Source organism: Entelurus aequoreus, linkage group LG16 (assembly GCF_033978785.1).
Source record: "Entelurus aequoreus isolate RoL-2023_Sb linkage group LG16, RoL_Eaeq_v1.1, whole genome shotgun sequence".
Taxonomy (NCBI): Eukaryota; Metazoa; Chordata; class Actinopteri; order Syngnathiformes; family Syngnathidae; genus Entelurus; species Entelurus aequoreus.
In genome coordinates this window covers 14,990,114-15,015,113 of record NC_084746.1, presented here as the reverse complement: position 1 = coordinate 15,015,113, position 25,000 = coordinate 14,990,114, and the positions used below count along the sequence as shown (strand labels likewise).

General features: G+C 39.4%; 2 protein-coding genes across 3 annotated transcripts in view; one reads left to right on the top strand and one right to left on the bottom strand.

Annotated features, from left to right (window-relative positions):
• The window catches only part of LOC133630631 (SUN domain-containing ossification factor-like), an 85,275-nt gene extending 60,728 nt beyond the window's left edge, over positions 1 to 24,547 (bottom strand). For both annotated transcript variants that reach the window (XR_009821303.1, XM_062022231.1), the window contains exon 1: positions 24,357 to 24,547. The gene's annotated coding sequence lies outside the window, so the exon portion shown is untranslated. The remainder of the gene's footprint in view (positions 1 to 24,356) is intronic.
• angptl4 (angiopoietin-like 4) overlaps positions 18,700 to 25,000 on the top strand; it is a 7,477-nt gene continuing 1,176 nt past the window's right edge. Inside the window, exons 1-7 of the mRNA XM_062022230.1 lie at positions 18,700 to 19,287; positions 19,697 to 19,807; positions 19,886 to 19,973; positions 22,488 to 22,601; positions 22,743 to 22,838; positions 24,014 to 24,298; positions 24,372 to 25,000. The exon at positions 24,372 to 25,000 is cut by the window's right edge and continues 1,176 nt beyond it. Coding sequence (XP_061878214.1) covers positions 18,793 to 19,287; positions 19,697 to 19,807; positions 19,886 to 19,973; positions 22,488 to 22,601; positions 22,743 to 22,838; positions 24,014 to 24,298; positions 24,372 to 24,556 — 1,374 coding nt within the window. The 5' untranslated portion in view covers positions 18,700 to 18,792 and the 3' untranslated portion in view covers positions 24,557 to 25,000. The remainder of the gene's footprint in view (positions 19,288 to 19,696; positions 19,808 to 19,885; positions 19,974 to 22,487; positions 22,602 to 22,742; positions 22,839 to 24,013; positions 24,299 to 24,371) is intronic.

Here is a 25,000-nt window from a genome sequence, read left to right as displayed (position 1 = left end):
CCGCCTGCAGTCCAGACCTGTCTCCCATCGAAAATGTGTGCCGCATTATGAAGCGTAAAATACGACAGCGGAGACCCCGGACTGTTGAACGACTGAAGCTCTACATAAAACAAGAATGGGAAAAAATTCCACTTTCAAAGCTTCAACAATTAGTTTCCTCAGTTCCCAATCGCTTATTGAGTGTTGTTAAAAGAAAAGGTGATGTAACACAGTGGTGAACATGCCCTTTCCCAACTACTTTGGCACGTGTTGCAGCCATGAAATTCTAAGTTAATTATTATTTGCAAAAAAAAAATAAAGTTTATGAGTTTGAATATCAAATATCTTGTATTTGTAGTGCATTCAATTGAATATGGGTTGAAAAGGATTTGCAAATCATTGTATTCCGTTTATATTTACATCTAACACAATTTTCCAACTCATATGGAAACGGGGTTTGTATATATATATACACTACTGCTCAAAAGTTTGGGGTCACATTGAAATGTCCTTATTTTTGAAGGAAAAGCACTGTACTGTACTAAACTAGTCTTAACTTTAAAGAAATACACTCTATACATTGCTAATGTGGCAAATGACTATTCTAGCTGCAAATTTCTGGTTTTTGGTGCAATATCTACATAGGTGTATAGAGGCCCATTTCCAGCAACTATCACTCCAGTGTTCTAATGGTACAATGTGTTTGCTCATTGGCTCAGAAGGCTAATTGATGATTAGAAAACCCTTGAGCAATCATGTTCACACATCTGAAAACAGTTTAGCTCGTTACAGAAGCTACAAAACTGGCCTTCCTTTGAGCAGATTGAGTTTCTGGAGCATCACATTTGTGGGGTCAATTAAACGCTCAAAATGGCCAGAAAAAGAGAACTTTCATCTGAAACTCGACAGTCTATTCTTGTTCTTAGAAATGAAGGCTATTCCACAAAATTGTTTGGGTGACCCCAAACTTTTGAACGGTAGTATATATATATATATATATATATATATATATATATATATATATATATATATATATATATATATATATATATATATATATATATATATATATATATTTATATATATATATATATATATTTATATATATATATATATATATACACACACATACATACACACACACCTATTAATCAAACAATAGTGCGTTTTTAACAGATTAATCGCACAATTGAATGTGGATTAATCACAACTAATCACAGTTAATTACCCGTTTGCTTGATTTATTATAAATTTAAAAAAAGATATATTTGAACATTAATGCAATTTTACTGTCAAATTGTCACAGGGACCTTTTTTAAATATATTACGAAAATAAATTGCCTGATTAATCTGTATAAATACATCATTATTACTATCGTGTTTTGTAATTACTCGCATGGGTTAATGCGTTAAATTTGACAGCCCTAATATATGTACCGTATTTTTCGGACTATAATGCGCACTTAAAATTATTTCATTTTCATCAACCTGGCCTCCTGTCAAACCAGGATTTAAGACATTCCCATTGCAATTCGTTTCAAGTCTTGTTGATGATTTTGTCTTTCTTTCAAGCAATGTATACCATATTTTTCAGACTATAAAGGTGCACTTAAAATTATTTCATTTTCTCAAAAATCGTTAGTGCGCCTCAAACCCGGTGCGCCTAATGTTCGTATTTATTCTGGTTGTGCTTTACAGCCTGGAAGCAATTTTATTTGGTGCATGCTGTAATGATACATTTGACCAGTAGATTGAAACATATAAGAGATACACTGCAGGTTGACGCCTGTTCAATAAATGACTCTCGCTAGCAAGACCAAAACTTTGATGTTTCGTTGAGAATTTACAAAATTACACACGGTGCTCAAAAATCTGTCAAAAAATCAGTACGATTTTGGTAAACTACGAAGCAGCACCGCTTGATGGATTGTCGGAGCATTACGGCTACCGTAGTCAGACGTACTGTGCTTCTACAGACGGTATTATTATGGTGTGTGTACAAGGACCTTAAAATGGCATTGATTGATTGACTGATTGATTGAAACTTTTATTAGTAGATTGCACAGTACAGTACATATTCCGTACAATTGACCACTAAATGGTAACAGCCCAATAAGTTTTTCAACTTGTTTAAGTCGGGGTCCACGTTACTCAATTCATGGTAGACACTGTTTTGTTCCGACCTATTATGCAAAACCAACTTTTCTTACCTATAGGTTACTGCTGATGTGAATTTGGGATTTGCATAAGAGTGTCAGAAAGCGATAAAACATCCATGCAACATTTTGACCAAAGAACCACCATTACATGTTATGTAGACCACAAAGAAGTGTTTTACATGTATACAAAATCATAATATAACCCCTTTAATGCACCTTATAGTCCGGTGCGCCTTGCTCATGCAGTGTACTTTATAATCCTGTGCGCCCAGTGGTCCGAAAAATCCGGTATATATATTTAGTAATAATTAACACATGACAAATAACTCAGAAAGCCTTCTGCTCTTTGTTCATTTGTTCCACACTCTCTCCATCCCCTGAAACGTGACTAAGAAATGAGGGGGCGGTCCGGGGATTTACAGATGTTCCGTGCTGGGAATCTGGGTAAAAGGTCAGCATGCCGGTTGAGATGGGCGCGGCCATTTTGGGAAATTGAACAAGCAGCTGTGCTGAGGTGCAGAGCCCGCCGCCATGGATCAGTCACGCACAGCTGGACATATGGATTCTAGACCATTTCCAACAAGGTCTTCACGGTTTTTAACTACACTTGATACAGGCTTGTGTTATTGGACGGGGGGCAGGAAATTGCTTGGCTCAAGAACAGTGCGAACAAGAATAGATCATGATAGACACAATTCAAAGTAAAAAGAGGAGAGAAAAATGTAAAGGAAATGAATTAAAATGAAGACAGTCTACTATTTATATGATGTATTATCAGTGCTTGAGTATCACTTCTGTGCAATCAGAGCGTAAAGATAAATGTTCAATTGTTAATTCTTTGTGCAATCGATCACGCAATCTGCATCTATCCATTAAATCGCTTAGAAAAAAGTTTCCATGTAAATTATGTTGCTTTGATTAATTGTTCAATGAATGCAACGAATAAAAAGTGATCAAATCTGGACTACATGGTGTGCCCGGAACTTTGAATATTCAGACATAGGCCGGTCCAACAGAGCAGTGTTTTCTTAACCATAGGGCACCCTTCGAGGGGGCCGGCAAAAATACCCGTTTCTCAGTTGTAATACACAGTTCCACCACTTGTGGCAGTAACGACAATCTCAAACAAACAGAAGAAGTCTGGAGCTAAAAAGAATTCTAAAGCGCAAAAAATATGACTAAAGTGGCGAAACTGTATTTTCATTTGCACTTTCATTTTCTTGACAGTTAAATAAAAAAAAAGTTCATTATTGATTTTGATTACCGTATTTTCCAGGCCGCAGGGCGCACCGGATTATAAGGCGCACTGCCGATGAGCGGGTCTAGTCAGGTCTATTTTCATACAAAAGGCGTACCGGATTATAAAGCGCATTAAAAGGGGTCTTATTATGATTTTTTCTAAATGTAAAACACCTCCTTGTGGTCTACATAACATTTAATAGTGGTTCTTTGGTCGAAATGTTGCTTGGATTATGTTTAACAGATCATCTTCAAGTCGCTTTCTGACAGTCGCTTCAAGATGCACCGTTTTGTGGGCGGTCTTATTTACGTGGCTCACCTTCGACAGCGTCTTCTCCCCGTCATTTTTGTTGTAGCGGTGCAGCGTGCAAGGACGGGAGTGGAAGAAGTGTCAAAAGATGGAGCTAACTGTTTTAATGACATTCAGAATTTACTTCAATCAATAACGGAGCAGCGTCTCCTCATCCGTGGCTCACTAGTGTAACAACAAGGCCGGAAATGTGTCCCGTAAAAAAAACGTCCGACCGGAACTCTCTAATAACTACAGTTCCTTGGGTGAATAATGTAAACTCACTACACCGGTATGTTTTAGCCCTTTCATGGCGAGTTTACTGACAGATATAAGTAAGAACTTTACACTACTTTATATTAGAAATGGCAACAGCAGAGGATGAATGTGCCATAACAAGAAGAAAGAGAAAAAGAAGAAGCTTAACGACTATGTCGTCGGCACGGACTACAAAGGCGGACGCGCGCAAATTTTCAGGACTTATGCAGATCCCAAATACAGATCAGCAGGTACCAGAAGGTAAGAAAAGTTGCTTTTGCATAATATTGCGAAACAAAACGCCAGATAATATGTCTTAATTTATACACACACCATAATACTCCTATGTTGAAGCACAGTAAAATCCATCAAGTGGTGCGGCTTTGTACCTTACCTAGGTCGTATTAAAACATTTTGATAGATTTTTGAGCGCCGTGTGTAATGTTCTATATTTTCAAATGAAACATATAAAATGTTGGTGTTGTTTACTTGAGTCATATTGCATTCTACACTAGTCTCTTATGTGTGACTGTCATCATATTGCAGTCAACACGTATCTCTTACGTGTGACTGCCATCTACTGGTCACACTTATTTCACCATGTACCAAATAAAATAGCTTCGAGGTCGGTAAGCACAACCAAAATGATTCCGTACATTAGGCGCACCGGGTTATAAGGCGCACTGTCGAGTTTTGAGAAAATTAAAGGATTTTAAGTGCGCCTTATAGTCCGCAAAATCCGGTACTTAATATTTTAGCACAACATAATTATATGGACTTCTATTGATCCTCATGAGTGCCCTCTTATGCAGTATATTTGGTTAGTACTTATTTTTCTAATCGGCCTGACATAAACCTCAGGTTTATGTGTTAAAAAAATAAAATAAAAATGGTGATTAACACATGCTTTCATATCATTTGACGAGGTTGTAAACTGTAAGAAAATTAGATATGAAGGTTAGATAAGGTTATGACCAGGAATAAGATTACTAATCCAGTGTTAATATTTGAGTAGGTCCCGGGCCCCTGTGTAGTGGGCCTCGAGGTCAAAAAGGTTAAGAACCTCTGCATCAGAGCGCACATGAGAGCAGTGGTGCACATTTCTAAGGTGCAATTTCAATGTGGATGATGTGAATTCATTAGGGGGAAAAAATGAAGCAAGCAGAAAATAGCCACTACTTTTTTCCTACACTTTGAACCCTACGGCCTGAAAAACGGTGCAGATAATTTCAACTATTTTCCTTAAAGGCCTACTGAAACCCACTACTACCGACCACGCAGTCTGATAGTTTATATATCAATGATGAAATCTTAACATTATAACACATGCCAATACGGCCGGGTTAACTTATAAAGTGACATTTTAAATTTGCCGCTAAACTTCCGGTTCGAAACGCCTCTGAGGATGACGTATGCGCGTGACGTAGCCCGGGGAACAGAGGTATGCCTTCACCATTGAATACGATACAAAAAAGCTCTGTTTTCATTTCATAATTCCACAGTATTCTGGACATCTGTGTTCGTGAATCTGTTGCAATTATGTTCATTGCATTATGGAGAAAGAAGCTGAGCAAGGAAAGAAGAAAGTTGTCGGTGCGAAACGGACGTATTTTTCGAACGAAGTCAGCAACAACAGTACACAGCCGGCGCGTCTTTGTTTACATTCCCGAAAGATGCAGTCAAGATGGAAGAACTCGGATAACAGAGACTCTAACCAGGAGGACTTTTGACTTCGATACACAGACGCCTGTAGAGAACTGGGACAACACAGACTCTTACCAGGATTACTTTGATTTGGATGACAAAGACGCAGACGTGCTACCGTGAGTATGCAGCTTTGGCTTCTAAACATTTGATCGCTTGACCGTATGTGCGCAACTTTTTTTTTGCGTATGTACGTAACTTTTTTTAAATATATAAGCTTTATGAACCTTGGGTTAGGTGAACGGTCTTTTGGGCTGAGTGATTGTGTGTGTTGATCAGGTGTTTGAATTGTATTGGCGTGTTCTATGGAGCTAGGAGCTAGCATAGGAGCTAGGAGTTAGCATAACAAAGACGTAGGTGTTTTTATGCAGGATTAATTTGTGTCATATTAAATATAAGCCTGGTTGTGTTGTGGCTAATAGAGTAAATATATGTCTTGTGTTTATTTACTGTTTTAGTCATTCCCAGCTGAATACCAGGTACCGTGAGTATGCAGCCTTGGCTGCTAAACATTTGATAGCTTGACCGTATGTGCGCGTCACGTACGTAACTTTTTTTAAATATATAAGCTTTATGAACATTGGGTTAGGTGAACTGTCTTTTGGGCTGAGTGATTGTGTGTGTTGATCAGGTGTTTGAATTGTATTGGCGTGTTCTATGGAGCTAGGAGCTAGCAGAGGAGCTAGGAGCTAGCATAACAAACACGTAGGTGTTTTTATGCAGGATTAATTTGTGGCATATTAAATATAAGCCTGGTTGTGTTGTGGCTAATAGAGTATATATATGTCTTGTGTTTATTTACTGTTGTAGTCATTCCCAGCTGAATATCAGGTACCGTGAGTATGCAGCCTTGGCTGCTAAACATTTGATAGCTTGACCGTATGTGCGCGTCACGTACGTAACTTTTTAAAAATATATAAGCTTTATGAACCTTGGGTTAGGTGAACTGTCTTTTGGGCTGAGTGATTGTGTGTGTTGATCAGGTGTTTGAATTGTATTGGCTTGTTCTATGGAGCTAGGAGCTAGCAGAGGAGCTAGGAGCTAGCAGAGGAGCTAGGAGCTAGCATAACAAACACGTAGGTGTTTTTATGCAGGATTAATTTCTGGCATATTAAATATAAGCCTGGTTGTGTTGTGGCTAATAGAGTATATATATGTCTTGTGTTTATTTACTGTTGTAGTCATTCCCAGCTGAATATCAGGTCACCCCCGGCTCTCACAGCATCTTCCCTATCTGAATAGCTTCAACTCCCCACTAGTCCTTCACTTGCACTTTACTCATCCACAAATCTTTCATCCTCGCTCAAATTAATGGGGAAATTGTCGCTTTCTCGGTCCGAATCTCTCTCACTTCATGCGGCCATCATTGTAAACAATAGGGAACTTTGCGTATATGTTCAATTGACTACGTCACGCTACTTCCGGTAGGGGAAAGTCTTTTTTTATCAGATACCAAAAGTTGCGATCTTTATCGTCGTTGTTCTATACTAAATCCTTTCAGCAAAAATATGGCAATATCGCGAAATGATCAAGTATGACACATAGAATAGATCTGCTATCCCCGTTTAAATAAAAAAAATTCATTTCAGTAGGCCTTTAACATATGTATTTAAGGTTATATAAAGTGCGTTTTTTCTGATTACTCAATTAATCAAACCAATTACTTGATTACTAAAATAATCTACAGCAGAAACCCTGTAACGTGTGTGTAACCTTGCACACACACATAGAGAACAGTATATCCCCTATATATTTCCGATTCAGCGGAATCTCTGCAACCAACTTTCTGAAAATCCGACTTCAAAACTTGTGAACAGGAATTAATATTTGACCGTAAATCATTACTGGGACTACAACCGACAGAGAATTGTTTATTTAGACAAGGCTCGGAGAAACGCCTTCTACGACAGCTTGCCAGGACAGCCCAGTGACTTTTATTGCAAATGTTGATCCGAAATCAGAGAACTTCCAGCTAGCGGGAGGAGGTTGGAGCAAAAGGAACAAGCCGTATGTGAACATTTTAAATTTTTATCAGCATCTCAATTACTCACTAATTATTTTTTCGCCATTTGTGGAAGGTCTCAGAACTTAACCCCAAGAATAGTGGGGGATTTACTGAATACCGTTTATTTATATATATATATATATATATATATATATATATATATATATATATATATATATATATATATATATATATATATATATATATATATATATACACACACACTACCGTTCAAAAGTTTGGGGTCACCCAAACAATTTTGTTTTTGAGCCTTCATTTCTAAGAACAAGAATAGACTGTCGAGTTTCAGATGAAAGTTCTCTTTTTCTGGCCATTTTGAGTGTTTAATTGACCCCACAAATGTGATGCTCCAGAAACTCAATCTGCTCAAAGGAAGGTCAGTTTTGTAGCTTCTGTAACAAGCTAAACTGTTTTCAGATGTGTGAACATGATTGCACAAGGGTTTTCTAATCATCAATTAGCCTTCTGAGCCAATGAGCAAACACATTGTACCATTAGAACACTGGAGTGATAGTTGCTGGAAGTGGGCCTCTATACACCTATGTAGATATTGCACCAAAAACCAGACATTTGCAGCTAGAATAGTCATTTACCACATTAGCAATGTATAGAGTGTATTTCTTTAAAGTTAAGACTAGTTTAAAGTTATCTTCATTGAAAAGTACAGTGCTTTTCTTTCAAAAATAAGGACATTTCAATGTGACCCCAAACTTTTGAACGGTAGTGTATGTATGTATGTATATATATATATATATAATATATATATATATATATATATATATATATATATATATATATATATATATTATTATATATATATATATATATATATATATATATATATATATATATATATATATATATATATATATATATATATATATATATATATATATATATTTATATATATATATGGTAAATGACACACTATAAGCCACTACTTTTTTCTTACACTTTGAACCCTGCGGCCTAAAAAATGGTGCAGCTAATTTAACCATTGTTTTTTTACCTGACAGCCATACAGAAAATAGAACACATAAAACACAGGCAAAAACCCTGAAATGGTGTGTTACTGTTTGTGCTATGGCGCCGTCTTTTGGACGAATTCGCTCACAGCCAGTGCAACTGGGTGAATGCCTACATATATTTTCCACTGTATAAAGTTTTGAACCGGAAGAAGAAGGGCCAGTCTGTCTTCTAATCGTCCTCCATCACTCCAAGCAACGTTTGTAAGTCTTACAATATAACTAAAACATTTCCTACTTACTAAACCGTCCCTTGAGTGATGTCTGCAGGAGTGTTTTCATGCATATTTGTACGTGCTATCGTGATGTAAAGAAGCTTGTGTTGTTAGCTTTAGCTAAAATGCTAACAGGTGTACGAGTGTCTGTGTTAGTATTATTAACTTACAATGGCATTCTGTTTGTGTTGTTTCAGTTTTCACAAATTCCTCAGTAAATTCAGCAAAACGTCACTGTGGAGTTGTTGAGTCTGTTTAGCTGATTGGAGAGCTAGCTTGCGCAGCTAGTGGGTCCATGACGATGACTTCTGTTTTGTCTGATCAGCCGTTTTACTGCCGTGTTACAGACACCGTTTGGAAATAATTAAGGTATGTAAATAAACATTTCTGTGTTAACTCATTTCACTACATCTATATATCTGCGGCTTATAGTCTTATAGTATGGCTACGGCTTATAGTATGATTTTTTAAAAATATATATATATTTAGTCGGTGGGTCTTATATCCTGCACAAATCCGCATTTTCCCAGCCTTTGTTTTAAAAAACAAATGAGGCTTTCTTTTTCTTAATTGGGCTTATTTGAAGCAAATGTTTCCTGTAAGAGAGGACTCTTTTTTTGCCAGGAACTCTGCAGTCTTTGGCGGTCCGAGTGGAAAAAAAGACAAGGCTTTTGTGAGCACAGAGCGTGTTTGTTACATTCCAGACACATAAGTGAGGGCCCTGTGATTCTTCTGCACCGACGTTTGCCCCGCAGCACTGTCAGCACTCGCCAGTTACCTTTCACCTACTTAGTCTGGAGCGCACACAGGAGAGGGTTAAAGGCGCTTTGTGCTCCTGCATCACGTACAGCTCGCAGCAGAGGTTGTAAAGAAAGAGGTGGGGGGGGGGGGGGGGGGGGGGGGGGGGGGGTGCTTGTAATGTGTCCCTTTTTTGTGCTGTGAACTTTCCCCTAATTCTCACAGTGCTGCAGCCTCATCATGGAGACCTACGTGTTCCTGAGATGCTCGGAGGTGCCATCAACTGACTCCTTTAGGGCAATTATGACCGGGAACATCATCACGTCACAACTGGGACTTGGTATTGGTCCTATGGTGTCGGTTTGAGTTTATTCCCAACGCGATGCCACACAATTGCCAGGTTTCTCCTTTCAACATGTTCGAAAAGGAGAGGGAAGAAGCAGAGCTTATATAATCCTACCCCTTTTTCATCACGTAGCAGTTGCTAACACGTGTGCTCCCTAATTTATTCACAATATACTCCGTGAATAATAACATTAAAAATAGATAAGTTGTATTTCATATGGTGCGATAAATAGGATTATCAATAAATTCAGAGTGTTAATCATGGTTCTTCTTCTTTGTACTTTGTGAACACTTGTAGTTTGATCACTTTCTTGAATTGGATCATATTAGTACACTGTTTAATTTCTTTACTTAATCCATTCCATAATTTAATTCCACATACTGATATGCTGAAGATGTTAAGTGTTGTACGTGCATAGAAATGTTTTAAATTACATTTTTGTCTTAGGTTATTATTTATTATTATTAGCCTTTATTTAACCAGGTAAAATCCCATTGAGATCAAAGATCTCTTTTCCAAGGGAGACCTGGCCAAGAGGGCAGCAGCAAGGTTACATTAAAAACAGTAAACAAATACATAAAACATCACATTTACGACATTAAAACTTGCTCACATAACACATGTGCATACAGACAAGGTAGACTTCAGTCTTTTCACAGAAGCTTTAAACTCATTCAATGTAACAAGGGTTTGAAGTTTAATATTGGATTGTAGGTTATTCCAAGCCTTCGCTGCTGAAAACCTAAATGCTTTCTTGCCCAGTTCAGTTCTTACTTTGGGGACGACAAATTGCAGAACATTCATTGAACGAAGATTGTGACTTCCTTGTTTCTTTGTTAAAAGACAAGACAGATAAGATGGAGTGATACCCAGAATGGTTTTGTAGATGAAAACATACCAATGATTGAGGCGTCGAGCACATAAAGATGTCCAGTTAACCATTGAGTATAATACGCAATGGTGAGTAAGGGGAGCGCAGTTGGTGATAAATCTCAGTGCCCCGTGGTACACACTATCCAGCTTGTGGAGACAACCAGCAGTAGCATTCATGTACAACACATCTCCATAGTCAATAACAGGTAAGAAGGTTGTTTCCACCAATTTCTGTTTCACAGTAAAAGAAAAGCAAGACTTGTTTCTATAATAAAATCCCAGTAAAAGTTTGTTTTTTTACAACATACTGAATGTGCTCCTTAAAACTCAAGTGGTCATCAATTAAAAATCCTAAATATTTAAAAGCACATACTAACATAATTTGTTGCCCATTTCTTGTTAAAATGTTCTCACACAGTGCTGATCTTACAGTTTTTGATGTGGTAAAGAACATACACTTTGTTTTCTCTGCATTTAAAACCAGTTGAAGATAGCAAAGTTGTTCTTGTACTCTGTCAAATGCATGTTGTAGATATTTAAAGGCCTCAGCAGGAGTGGGTGCTGTACAGTATATGACAGTATCATCAGCATAGAAATGGAAAGTTGAGTTCGGAATATTCTGTCCAAGATTATTTATGTAAATAGTGAATAATAATGGGCCCAACACAGAACCTTGAGGGACACCCTTTTTCACTTGCAGTACGTCCGAGGAAGAACCTTCTTCCTTCTATAGGTTATCTTTCTCTTCTTTTGTTGAGAAGAATGGTTGTATATTCTTGGGTAGCAGGTTAAAATTTGCTTTGTACATACAAAACCCAAAACCAGTGAAGTTGGCACGTTGTGTAAATGGTGAATAAAAACAGAATACAATGATTTGCAAATCCTTTTCAACTTATATTCAATTGAATAGACTGCAAAGACAGGATATTTAATGTTCAAACTGAGAAACTTAATTCTTTTTCGCAAATAATCATTAACTTAGAATTTAATGGCAACAAAAAATTGCAAAAAAGTTGGCATTTTGGGGCATTTTTACCACTGTGTTACATGGCCTTTCTTTTTAACAACACTCAGTAAACGTTTGGGAACTGAGGAGACACATTTTTGAAACTTTTCAGGTGGAATTCTTTCCCATTCTTGCTTGATGTACAGCTTAAGTTGTTATTTACGATTTACACAACATGCCAACTTCACTGGTTTTGTACTTTTAGCTGTTGGCAAATTCACTATATCATTGAATTTCAGTATTTTTGATTCATTAAATAAAGGGTTTGTATGTTCTCTATATCCAACATTATTTATTAATCTAATTGATCTTTTTTGTAACACATTTAGTGAATAAATTGTACTTTTGTAGTTATTTCCCATATTTCTGCACAATAACTATTTTGCTTTATTCATTATTGACATGTTTCTTGCTACTGTATAATTTTTATATGAGATTTCCTGTTCATTTTATAATCAGAAATATGATTTCATTTACCCTTTCAATGTCTACTCTGTCTATTTGCATTATTTTAGTTTCACTGAGGTTCAAGGATAGTCTGTTTTTGTCAAACCATCTTTTTAATGTGTTCATTTCTTTGATTATTTGTTGTATTAATTTTTTTTAATTGTGTCGTCCCCAAATAAAACTACCGGTAACTTCAGGTCTTTTGTAACTTTACAAATGTCCTTTATATAAAGATTTAACAATTTTGGTCCGTGTACTGATCCCTGTGGTACGCCACGGGCTATATTTAGCGTTGTAGATTTGTTTTCGCCAAGCTTCACGTATTGCCTCCTGTTGGTTAAGTAGCTTCTAATCCAGTTTAAGACCAACCCTCTGATGCCATACCATTCTAATTTTTTTGAATAAAATATTGTGATTAATTGTGTCAAATGCTTTAATTAGATCCATAAACACTGCAGCTGCACAATGTTTACCATCTATTGCACTGGTAAATTCCTTTGTTGTTTCGATTGAAGCCATCTTTGTCGAAATATTAGCTCTGTACCCATATTGGTTCTCAGCAAGTATTCTATATTTGTTTATGAAATTGTCCAGTCTGTTATTGTTATTGAACGGTTTTCCAATGACTTTAGAAAATTGTGGAAGTAAAGAAACAGGTCTATAGTTTGCACCCACTAAATTTTAGAAAAAAAATATTGTTCCATATATTAGCCGCACTGAACTATAAGCCGCAGATATATACGTTGTGAAATGAGTTTTTTTACCCAGAAAGATTTTGCAAATGTTTACAAGTACCTTTATTGTTTGCAAACGGTGTCTGTAACACGGCAGTAAAACGGATGATCAGACAATACAGAAGTCATTGTCATGGACCCACTAGCTGCGGAAGCTAGCTCTCCAATCAGCTAAACAGACTCAATACTCCACGGTGACGTTTTGGTGAATTTACTGAGGAATTTGTTAAACTGAAACAATACAAACATAATGCCATTTTAAGTTAATAATACTAGATGTAAATGTGTTAGCCTATTAGCTAATTCTAACGACGCTAGATTAATTACATTATGATAGCGCGTACAAATATGCACAATTATATTTTTACAAAATTGCATAAAATAAATGTACATTTCAGAAAACATTTGGATCAAAAAGGAATGTGCCAAATCCTGGATTGACAGGAAGTGATAACATTTCCCCTCAAAGCTTAATCTAAATCAGGGGTCTCATATTGTGTGGCCCTCTACTTAACTTCCATCCATTCATACCTTTATAGTTTATTAAATGCGGCCTGCACACGGTTACTAATAAAATATATTATGGCAATCTTGAACCCCACTGGAAAGAACACAAAATGAAAATATTGTGCAAACACAAAAACGACAGCACAACCAACACACATTGGGCAACACAAAGAGCAACTCTCGTTAAGCAAGCGGAAGTCTGACTATCTCCTGGGAAACTCCACACTGTCAAAAAGATTTGTTTCTACATTCTATTTTAACTTAAGGCCTACCATAGCTCGGGGCCACTACAGCTGCCGGCAGAAGTAGTCAACAAACTTGAGTCACAAGGTTAGAACGTGCACATGAAGTAAATACTTTGTGTGGCCCAGCCTCACCCTGACTTTACCTCCAGGGGCCCCCATGTAAATTGAGTTTGGGACCCCTGATGGAAATGCTTCAACTGTAAACGATCCAATAAACACCATACATATACCACCAGGATCACAAAGCCAACCCGAGAGGGACAAGCGGTAGAAAAATGGATGGTCGGATTACAAAACCTGGTAAGTTTTCAATAAAACATGATGCAAACGATGCATGCAGACTGATTTGGTGTAAGAACGCAGATAGTCATGATTGAAGCTATATCCTTGAGCACCAACTATTTCATGACTTGATGCAACACACCATGCACATTTTTCAAGGGTATACATTTTCACATGAACATCAACCTGGCCTTCTGTCAAACCAGGACTTAAGACATTCCCATTCCAATTCCTTTCAAGTCTTGTTGATGAGTTTTTCTTTCTTTCAAACAATGTATACCAAAGTTTTCGGACTATAAGGCGCACTTAAAATCCTTTAATTTCCTCAAAAATCGACAGTGTGCCTTATAACCCAGAGCGCCCAATGTACGGAATAATTCTGGTTGTGCTTACCGACCTCAAAGCAATTTCATTTGGTACATGGTGTTATGATAAGTGTGACCAGTAGATGGTGGTCACACATAAAAGATATGTGTATACTGCAATATGACGCCAGTAAACAACACCAAAACGTTAAATGTTCCATTGAAAATAAAGAACATTATACACAACACTCAAAAATCTGTCAAAATGTTTTAGTATGATTTTGCTTGACGGATTGTCGCCCCATTAGGGCTAACGTAGTCAGAGATACAACTATTACTATGGTGTGTGTATAAGGACCGCAAAGTCGCACCCATTAGCAGACATATTATCTGGCGTTTTGTTTCACAATATTATGCAAAACGAACTTTTCTTACCTTCTTGTACACTACCGTTCAAAAGTTTTGGGTCACATTGAAATGTCCTTATTTTTGAAGGAAAAGCACTGTACATTTCAATGAAGATAACTTTAAACTAGTCTTAACTTTAAAGAAATACACTCCATACATTGCTAATGTGGTAAATGACTATTCTAGCTGCAAATGTCTGGTGTTTGGTGCAATATCTACATAGGTGTATAGAGGCCCATTTCCAGCAACTATCACTCCAGTGTTCTAATGGTACAATGTGTTTGCTTATTGGCTCAGAAGGCTAATTGATGATTAGAAAACCCTTGTGCAATCATGTTCACACATCTGAAAACAGTTTAGCTCGTTACAGAAGCTACAAAACTGACCTTCCTTTGAGCTGATTGAGTTTCTGGAGCATCACATTTGTGGGGTCAATTAAAAGCTCAAAATGGCCAGAAAAAGAGAACTTTCATCTGAAACTCGACAGTCTATTCTTGTTCTTAGAAATGAAGGCTATTCCACAAAATTGTTTGGGTGACCCCAAACTTTTGAACGGTAGTGTACCTACTGATGTGTATTTGAGATCTGCATAAGTCCTGAAAATTTGCGCACCCACGCTACTGTACTCCGTGCAGATGTCGTAGTCGATAAGCTTCTTCTTTTTCTCTATCTTCTTCTTATGGGACATTCATCCTCTGCTGTTGCCATTTCTAATATAAAATAGTGCAAAGTTCGAACTTACAGTATATCTCGCTATGGAAGTGCTAAAAACTACCGGTTTAGTGAGTTTACATTATTCACCCAAGGAACTTTAGTTATTAGAGAGTTCAGGTCGGACGGTTTTTCACGGGACATATTTCCGGCATTGTTGCACTAGTGAGCCACGGATGAGGAGATGCTGCTCCGTTATTGATTGAAGTAAAGTCTGAATGTCATTAAAACAGTTAGCTCCATCATTTGACACTTCTTCCACTCTCGTCCTTGCACGCTACACCGCTACAACAAAGATGACGGGGAGAAGACGCTGTCGAAGTGGAGGCACGTAAATAAGACCGCCCACAAAACGGTGCATCCTGAAGCGACTGTCATTTTTGGCACATTTTGACCAAGGAACCACCATTACATGTTATGTAGACCACAAGGAAATGTTTTAAATTTAGAAAAAAATCATAATATGACCCCTTTAATTATTCTTATAATCCGGTGCGCCTTTAGTATGAAAATAGACCTGAATAGACCCGCTCAATGGCAGTGCGCCTTTTAATCCGTTGCGCCCTATGGTCCACAAAATACAGTAAGAGTTTTGCACTTCCCAACCCCTGCAATATATTGACTTAAATACATCAACTGCATCAATCAAGGATCCCCCACACATCCTTCTCTTTTTCAGTGTAAGGCCCTCGCTGGAGCAAGTTTGGACAGCCCTGCTTCGAGGAAGAATCATACATGTGTACAGCAGGGGTATTCATATAAATTGATTTGGGGACCACATTTCCAGAAAAGTTAAGAACCGACGGGCTAGAATTCTCCCTTCACTATAAGTCTTACTTTTGTATATAAGAGCAATCTGCTCTTTTTAGGGACCTTCTGCAGGAAAGCTACTGAACACGCAGGCCACCAGTTGAATAGCCCAAACGCTGAAAAAGAGAGGACCTAAAATGGAACCTTGAGGAACACCACTAGTATAACTGCCTTTAAATAGACACCTTTTTAGACCAGTTGATCTGCCGTCTCTCTTTTCTGCTTTGTCCCCCTCTCCTGCATTAAATGGACTTTGCATCCATAGCACCGGTCACCCTAGGGGGGTGCAACATCTGCGGTCCCTAGGGATGATACCCGAAACCGGTTTACCCGGTTGTTCGATAAGAAAAGAACTGAGTCCTCGGACTCGAATCCCTTTTTGAGAACCGGTACTCGTTATCGAGACCACTATAGTAAAGAAAAAGAGTTGGTTCTTTATTCGAATCCCTCGGAACGAATCCCGTCCCGACCAGAAATGCCCCGTGAAACATCACAAGAAATGACGTCACGTAGCTCAGTCATTAGGCGCAGATGGGGAAAGCAGGAAAAACAATGGACTGGAAAAAGCGTTCCAAGGTGTAATAAAATGAATAACTTTACTGAGAGATTTGAACAGGGTACAAACACATTTACGACCAACCGGAAACATAGCAACCAGGCTAGCAACGCACCTCTTTTACGGCAGCTGTCGCAACGTTCTTAAAGCAACCGCAGCACATACTGTACATATATATACAACATATATGACATGATCTCCCTTTTTTAACTTTTGTTTTTCTTTCCTTGTAAACAAAACAAAATCACACTGTATATGTGTTGTCTGTCTAATTATAAATAATGCAGACGAAGCGTGTTGGCTGAGTACTTGACGTTTACTTTCACAGCATGCTCATAACCTCATTCTTAGGTGCCGGGTGGCGACATGCAACAACACTTTTCGGGGCTACCGCTAATGCTCGTCACTCCCGTTGCATGCTGGGTAGTGTAGTTGTTATATTCCCTAGCTTAGCTCATAACATCACATCTTTCCCCCTAAAAACAAATAATGTTAACTCAATCAATCAATCAATCAATCAATCAATGTTTATTTATATAGCCCTAAATCACAAGTGTCTCAAAGGGCTGCACAAGCCACAACGACATCCTCGGTACAGAGCCCACATAAATAAAATGTATTCCTTTTTTTAGCTTTAACTTTTCATTTTTTAGCATTGTAACCACATTTGCAAAGAACTTTTCTCTTCATAGAATTCTCTTTCAATAAAGAAATAAAGTGCAAAAATGTCAAAGCATCATAACAAACAGTTATGTCAAATAGCAGCAGAAGTGCACTTTTTGGAGAGCTGTATTATTTTCAGTTTTGTGCCCAAGGGACTGATTTTATTTAACACTATATTATTATTTATACACCTATAGTGATCACAGAGACAGGTTGTTTTTGTGTTACTGTATATATTTGTTTTTCTGAAAAATCCCACTTAATATACTTTGGGTAACAACAGTCAATATTTATTTATTTTACTTTTTTAGGGGGGGTAACAGTCAATATTTATGTATTTATTAGATTTTATTTTTTTCTTATATAATAAAAGTGAGCTTTTGTTAAACTAAATATTGTGTGTTTTTTTCCATATACAACCACCTATCTGGACTCGATAAGAGAATCGATAAGGAATCGGTTCGATAAGAGGATTCGATAATAGGCTCGAACTCGATAATTTCTTATCAAACATCATCCCTAGCGGTCCCTCCTAAGATTTCTCGTTGTCCCCATTGGGTTGAGTTTTTTCATGCCCTGATGTGGGATCTGAGCCGTCGTCGTGGCTTGTGCAGCCCTTTAAGACATTTGTGAAACTTCGATTGATGATTGAACTAAAGAAGTTGAATAAATGACTGCATCTGAAGTAAACAAGTAGAGGACTAAAAGGTGTGCCTTGAGGAACGCCTCAGTTATAAAAATCACAAGTTTGTACCCAAGTGTTCTAGGTTTGCTAGCAAGGTTAAAATGTCAATGCAAGGATTTGCCAGTGTTTTCACAGTGGTCCAAGTTCCTCTATACAAGAGCAGAACTCTTGTGTCCCTAGGAATTTGCTGCAAAAATATTTGTCTCCCAAGTTTTGAACTGAACTCCAGGGGAGGCTGGTATGGTGTCTTTCCAGGGCCGGATTTGGCCCCCGGGCCGCCAGTTGAATAGCCCTGGTGTACAGGATACCTACCCAAAGAGACAGTGGTTTTGTTATATCATGATCCGCCTCTGACATGAATAGTTAACAGAGAGGTGGAGGAGGGAGAGAAATCTGAGCGAGGGCGCACCCCTCCTTTTCCTGAGGGAGCCAATGGCGAGCGGCTTCCAGCTTAGACTTGAGGTCTGTAGAAGTATATAACAGCGGTGCTTTGACTGTCCAGCCAGGTTGCGACATTTCGCACATACAACCAACCTTTTAAACACCGGTTCGCCAACAAGAGTCCGGATTTCACCATCTAGAATGAAGACCACCCTAGCGACCCTGACTCTGTGCCTGGTGCTGCTCATGGCCACAGGCTTCCCATTCGAGAGGAAAGGGGCCTCGGCGTCCGGCGCCGCCGCCAAGGAGAAGCGTGTGCAGTTTGCCGCCTGGGATGACGTCAACGTCATCGCCCACGGCCTCCTGCAGCTGGGCCAGGGCCTCAAGGAGCACGTGGACAAAACCAAAGTCCAGATGAGGGACATCTTCACCAAGCTCAAGGTCTACAACCACACCGTCGGCGAGCTGGCCAAGGAGAGCCAGAGGCTGCACGCCGAAGGGGACGCCCTGAAGGCGCGAGCCCGGGGAATGGAGGACAGAGAGGGGCAACTCCTCAACGTCACGGCCGAGCTGCGGGAGAAGACGGAGGAGATGCAGCAGGAGAGGAGGGCCGCCGGCGAGAGGACGAGGCGGCTGGAGGAGAAGCTGGACAACATGATGCAGGAGAAGAACTACAGCGACACGCACAACATCCAAGTAAGGCCGAGCTCTTCTTAAAGCGTCTAAGGACGACTTGTGCTGGGTTTCCAAGTGTGTTCAAATGAGGCCCGAGCGTTAGGTGATGTGCCGTAGGGGGTTGGGGGTGAGGGGGAACGTGTGGTACGTGCGCCGCAGCACACAAAGGCTTCCCTGCACGCCTCTGCTGCACTAACTTCTGCTGGCTGGCACATTTTTACAACCACTAATAATAAATAAGGAGGGTTTTTTTTGACGTGAAGTTTGTGGTGCAAGTGCACAAGCATGCGTGTGTAATCCTTTTGTGGGAAAAAGCCGGCTGTGGGTGGCCTTACATAACCACTTGTGGGTCGAGAACAAATGTTTGGCAAAGAGGCCTGCAAATGTGTATTTAATAGTCTAAATCTCCTATTTGTGTGTTTTGCATCAGATGATGATGGAGGCTCAAAACAGACGCATCGATGATTTACTGGGACGCATCGGACTCCAACAGGAGAAGCTCGACAAGCAGAACGTGCGCATTAAAACCCTGCAAAGTCAGGTGCGCAGCCATAACTCATTCTGTCAATGGTTTATTGCCCTGCAAAGCATCACGCCTGCTTTCTTTGTGCGTGCTCAGGTCCAGCAGTCAAGACAGAAAGCGTTCCCGAAGAACACAGATGGCTTCCCTTCAAGTGCCGCGTCCGAGCAACGCGACTCGCCAGTCGGTAAGTACAGCCAAAGAGCGTCCGAAATCCGCCTTAAGTCAAGTGCGCGGAATCCGACGCCAAATGTGGCCGGCCATCTGTTTAGCGAAGCTCTGAAAGGAGCTTAAATCATCGGCAATTACGATCAAGGAATCGAATCAATCCGGGAGGCACGCTCAGCTCGGCTTGACTCCGGCAGACCGGGGGACAAAAGCAATGCAGCGTAAAGCTGGTTAAGACAATTCAAAGATGAGGCCTTCTAGAAGTAGGTGAAGGGTCGCTCCAAAAAGTTGTGACATCAGCACAAACAAAGAAGAAAGAAAAAAAAAGGGGCAGGATCGTCTGGCAAAGTGTCAAGTAGGGAAAAGTTCTTTTGTCTCACGGGTATTCGGTTCACGCGGAGAGCCGATTAGTTCATATTGTGTTCCTAGATTACACCTTCAAGTTCTGAACTCTGTACACACATTTTATTGGAAACATCCCACTTCCCTATACGACCGGCATCTGACGAGCCACCTTTGCCCCAGTTTTGTCAGGGAGTCAGACATCCCTCCTCCTCCTCCTCCTCATCATCCCCCATCCTTGCAAACAACCCCACCTACTCCGGGCTCCCCTTTTTTAAATGACTAAGAAGTGTGCTAAAGTTCAGGAGAACCCTCTGCCCGGAGGCGGTACGCGGCCACAGCTGGCCGAGGGTTCAGGCTTCTGGGTTAAAGGTCATCGCACGCAAATAGGGCTTCCACTGAATCAATAAACCACAGATTATCCAAGAGTATTACATCATTATGTATTATTATTGTCATAGCTATAATTCTAAATGGCTCTTTAGCATCACTTTTAAGCGCAAAGCCTTTTATTATTTCATGAATGGGGATCTTTGTGCGAAGGACTCTAAAACAGTTATGTTGATTAATGATGATAAATATACATATATATATATATATACATATATATATATATATATATATATATATATATATATATATATATATATATATATATATATATATATATATATATATATATATATATATATATATATATATATATATATATATATATATATATACATACATACATACTGTATATATTTATTTATTTCTAAATTTATTTATTTGCTATTGCTTTTTTAAATATATTGTGCTGAAATGACACAAGAAAGTGGCAAAGGACTCTAAAAAAAAGTTTCATATAATAATTATTAGTATAAACAATTCTATACATGTATATTTTATATATATATATATTTTTTTTATATATATATATTTAATTATTTCGCTTAGACTGAAATGACAAAGGACTCTAAAATAGTTGTTTTAAGTATTAGTAAAACAATTATATATTATATATATATATATAAAAATATATATATATACATATACATACATACACACACATATACATATACATATAAATATTTGCTTTTTGATATGTTTCCTATTATGTACTGAAATGACACAAGAACATGGCAAAGGACTCTAAAAAAAGTTGTTTTTAATTATTAGTAAAAAGCAATTTTATAGATTTTAAATTTTTTTTGCTATTTTATATTTTTCCTATATTGTACTGAAATAACTAACACAAGAAAGTGGCAAGTGACTATAACAGTTGTGTTAATTATTAGTCAAAAATATACATATTTTTATATACATTTGCTATTTTTTCATATATTGTACTAGTATTTATATCGTAAGGATTGCAATGATTGCTTGTATAAATGAAAGTGAAAATAAAAATAAATAAATAAAATACATAATAATAATAATTGTAATAATAATCAATCAATCCATAAATTGAAACCAAATCAGGAAACCAAAAACCCCAAAACTAAACTATGTCAAATTAATAAATAACACGCCGACATAATAAAAAGAAGGTTTAAATAGATTAATGAATAAAAATGTATTTTTTTGTCGCTTTTACATTTTGTTTTAGAACTAATATTTAATCAAATAAATATTCTATTTGTTTTAGTTTGGTATTCATTTAAAATGTAATAATAAACATAGCATAAAAATATGTATATTTAAGGAGAATGAATGATGTCACCATTGGCCAAATGATTTATAGGTTGGTATAAGGAATGTAAAAGTTCTCCAATATAACCCTCACACAACAACAACAACAACAACAATCCCGCTGACCACGCAGCAGCCATGCACGCCTACGTCAGCGGCCTGCTGCCGCGCACGTGAGGAAGGCGTGGGTCAAGCTTGCGGGGGTGTAAGGTTGTAAAAGAGGAGGGGGGGGGGGGGGTTTGTTAGGAATGTAAGTGACTTGATAGTGAAGCCAGGCTTGGGAACTGGGAGAAAGGTCATATTTATAGCCGGGTGAGAAGTTCTCACACAATCTCTGCATGGGCTTCCATGCTGGGTCAAAGAGTCTATCCGACGTTTTGTTCTCACAACACCGATAACACAGCTGGCAACCATAATAATAGGTGCAAAGACACGCCTCTCGCGTCACTCACTGACCTATTTATGGCCGCAATCACAACTTTGAAGCACACTTTACAAGACGCTCTTCTCCCTGCAGCCACGGCGTCAGACTGCCACGAGCTCTTCCTGCGAGGCGAGACCGCCAGCGGGGTGTACGCCATCCAGCCGCACGGCAGCCAGCCTTTCGAAGTCTTCTGCGAGATGACAGCTGGTGAGTGCACTTTCCTCACTGAGTTTTAGAGGGGGGGGGGGGTTTCCCTCCTAAATGTCCACCATTGCCACAGTTTGAGATCTGATGCGTCAAACAATACGGTCGCCAACTTGAGGTAACATGCTGCTTTTTTCTATCTAGATGGCGGATGGACCGTGATTCAAAGGCGCCAGGATGGCTCTGTGGATTTTGACCAGCTGTGGTACGCCTACGAGCAAGGCTTTGGCGCCCTGAATGGTAAACTATTTTGATGATTGGAATAATTACACTACTAGTTGCTAGTCCAAGCCTCAAAAACCACCTTGACTACCGTATTTCCCAGACTATAGAGCCTACCTGTCTATAAGCCACACCCACTAAATTTTAGAAGAAAACAATATTTTCCATATACAAGTCACAGAAATTAGATATTTACACAGAATTATTTTATAAATGTTTATCTATATACCTTAATTGTTTCCAAACGGTGCCTGTAACACGGCAGTAAAACGGCTGATCAAACAAAACAGAAGTCATCGTGATGGACCCGTTAGCTGCGGAGGCCAGCTAACCTACTCAGTGGCCTAGTGGTTAGAATGTCTGTCCTGAGATCGGTAGGTTGTGAGTTCAAACCCCGGCCGAGTCATACCAAAGACTATAAAAATGGGAGCCATTACCTCCCTGCTTGGCACTCAGCATCAAGGGTAAGAATTGGGGGTTAAATCACCAAAAATGATTCCCGGGCGCAGCACCACTGCTGCTCACTGCTCCCCTCACCTCCCAGGGGGTGATCAAGGGGATGGGTCAAATGCAGAGGACAAATTTCACCACACTTAGTGTGTGTGTGACAATCATTGGTACTTTAACTTTAACTAAACAGACTCAATAACTAACATTTTGGTGGATTTACGAAAGTGAAACAATCCAAAAAGAATGCCGTTGTAAGTTAATAATACTAACACAGACACTCGTAAACATGCTAGCATATCACGATAGCACATACAAATAAACACTCTTGCAGACCTCACACATGGGACGGTTTAGTAAGTAAGAATTGTTTTAGTTATATTGTGAAACTTGCAAACATTGCTTGGCGTGATGAATGGAGAATCCATACGAGTAGACCCGCTATGGACGGGTCTTTTACTTTCGGTTCAAAGCTTTAAAAAGCAGGAAACACTTGTTCGCATTCACCCAGCGGCGTCTGCAGTGAGCAAACACGTCCAAAAGGCGCCGCCACAAATGGTCTTTGCATGTGTTTGATGAAAACTATCAGCGAAGAAAAATCCACAAACTAGCTGCACCGTTTTTAAAGCCACATGCTTCAAAGCGTGGAAAAGAAGTATCGGCTTACGGTGCACAACTAGCTATTAGACCCAGTCTCAAAAATCCCCCTGGACTAACCGTTCCTCCTCCCCTTGTCTTGCCTATAGGAGAGTTCTGGTTGGGACTGGACAAGATCCACTCCATAGCCAAAAACGGCGGCTACATCCTGAAAATCCAGATGTCCGACTGGAGGAACGATTTGGCGTCCGTCCAACTCCCCTTCCGACTGGGCGGCGAGGAGTCCAAGTACGCTCTACACATTCAGGAGACCGACACCTTCAGTCCTTTGGAACGCTCCTTGGGCTCCGACGCCGCTTCTGGCCTACCTTTCTCCACCCGAGACCAAGACAACGACCAGAAAAAGGACGCCAACTGCGCCGGGCATCTCTCCGGTGAGCCCCCCACCTCTGCTACTTCTTCTAGAACTCCTCTCAATGCTAACCCGCTTACCTTGTTGTCCCGTAGGTGGCTGGTGGTTCAGCAACTGCGGTCAGTCCAATCTCAACGGCCGATACTTCCAGAGCCCGCCGCCAAAACAGAGGCACCAGAGGAAACAAGGAATCTTCTGGAAGACCTGGAGGGGCCGCTACTACCCGCTCAAGTCCAGCACCATGATGATCGCCCCCGCAGTGATAAAAAGCAGGTCTTAAAAAAAAAGAGACACACAGTAGACTGAGTCCAGACTAGACGGGGGAGGAAGATGTCGCTTTATTCGAAGAGGTTGTACCTCCGCCAAGGCCCTCAGAGTAGAAGCCGGACGAGGCGCACTCCGCAGAGATGAGCGGGAAGGCTTTAGACGTCACTTCCTCCTTCCGGCATGACAGAGCGCGCTCCGGCATGTCCATGGCGACCAAACCTGCAAGAATGCGCCGACAAGCGTAAACTCGTCGGCAGTCGCACCAGCAGGCTCAACATGTCGGAGCAAATCCAGCTCCCTTTTTTTTTTGTAAGCAGGCCGATTATGCTTGTTTGGATTTTTAAGGCCAGTTGTGTGGACTAAGGGGTCAGAGGTCACTTTGTGCATGAGCAATAGACAGGTTTCCGATGACACCCGCCATCTTGTGTGTCAAAACTAAGCGAAGCGTGTGCGAATT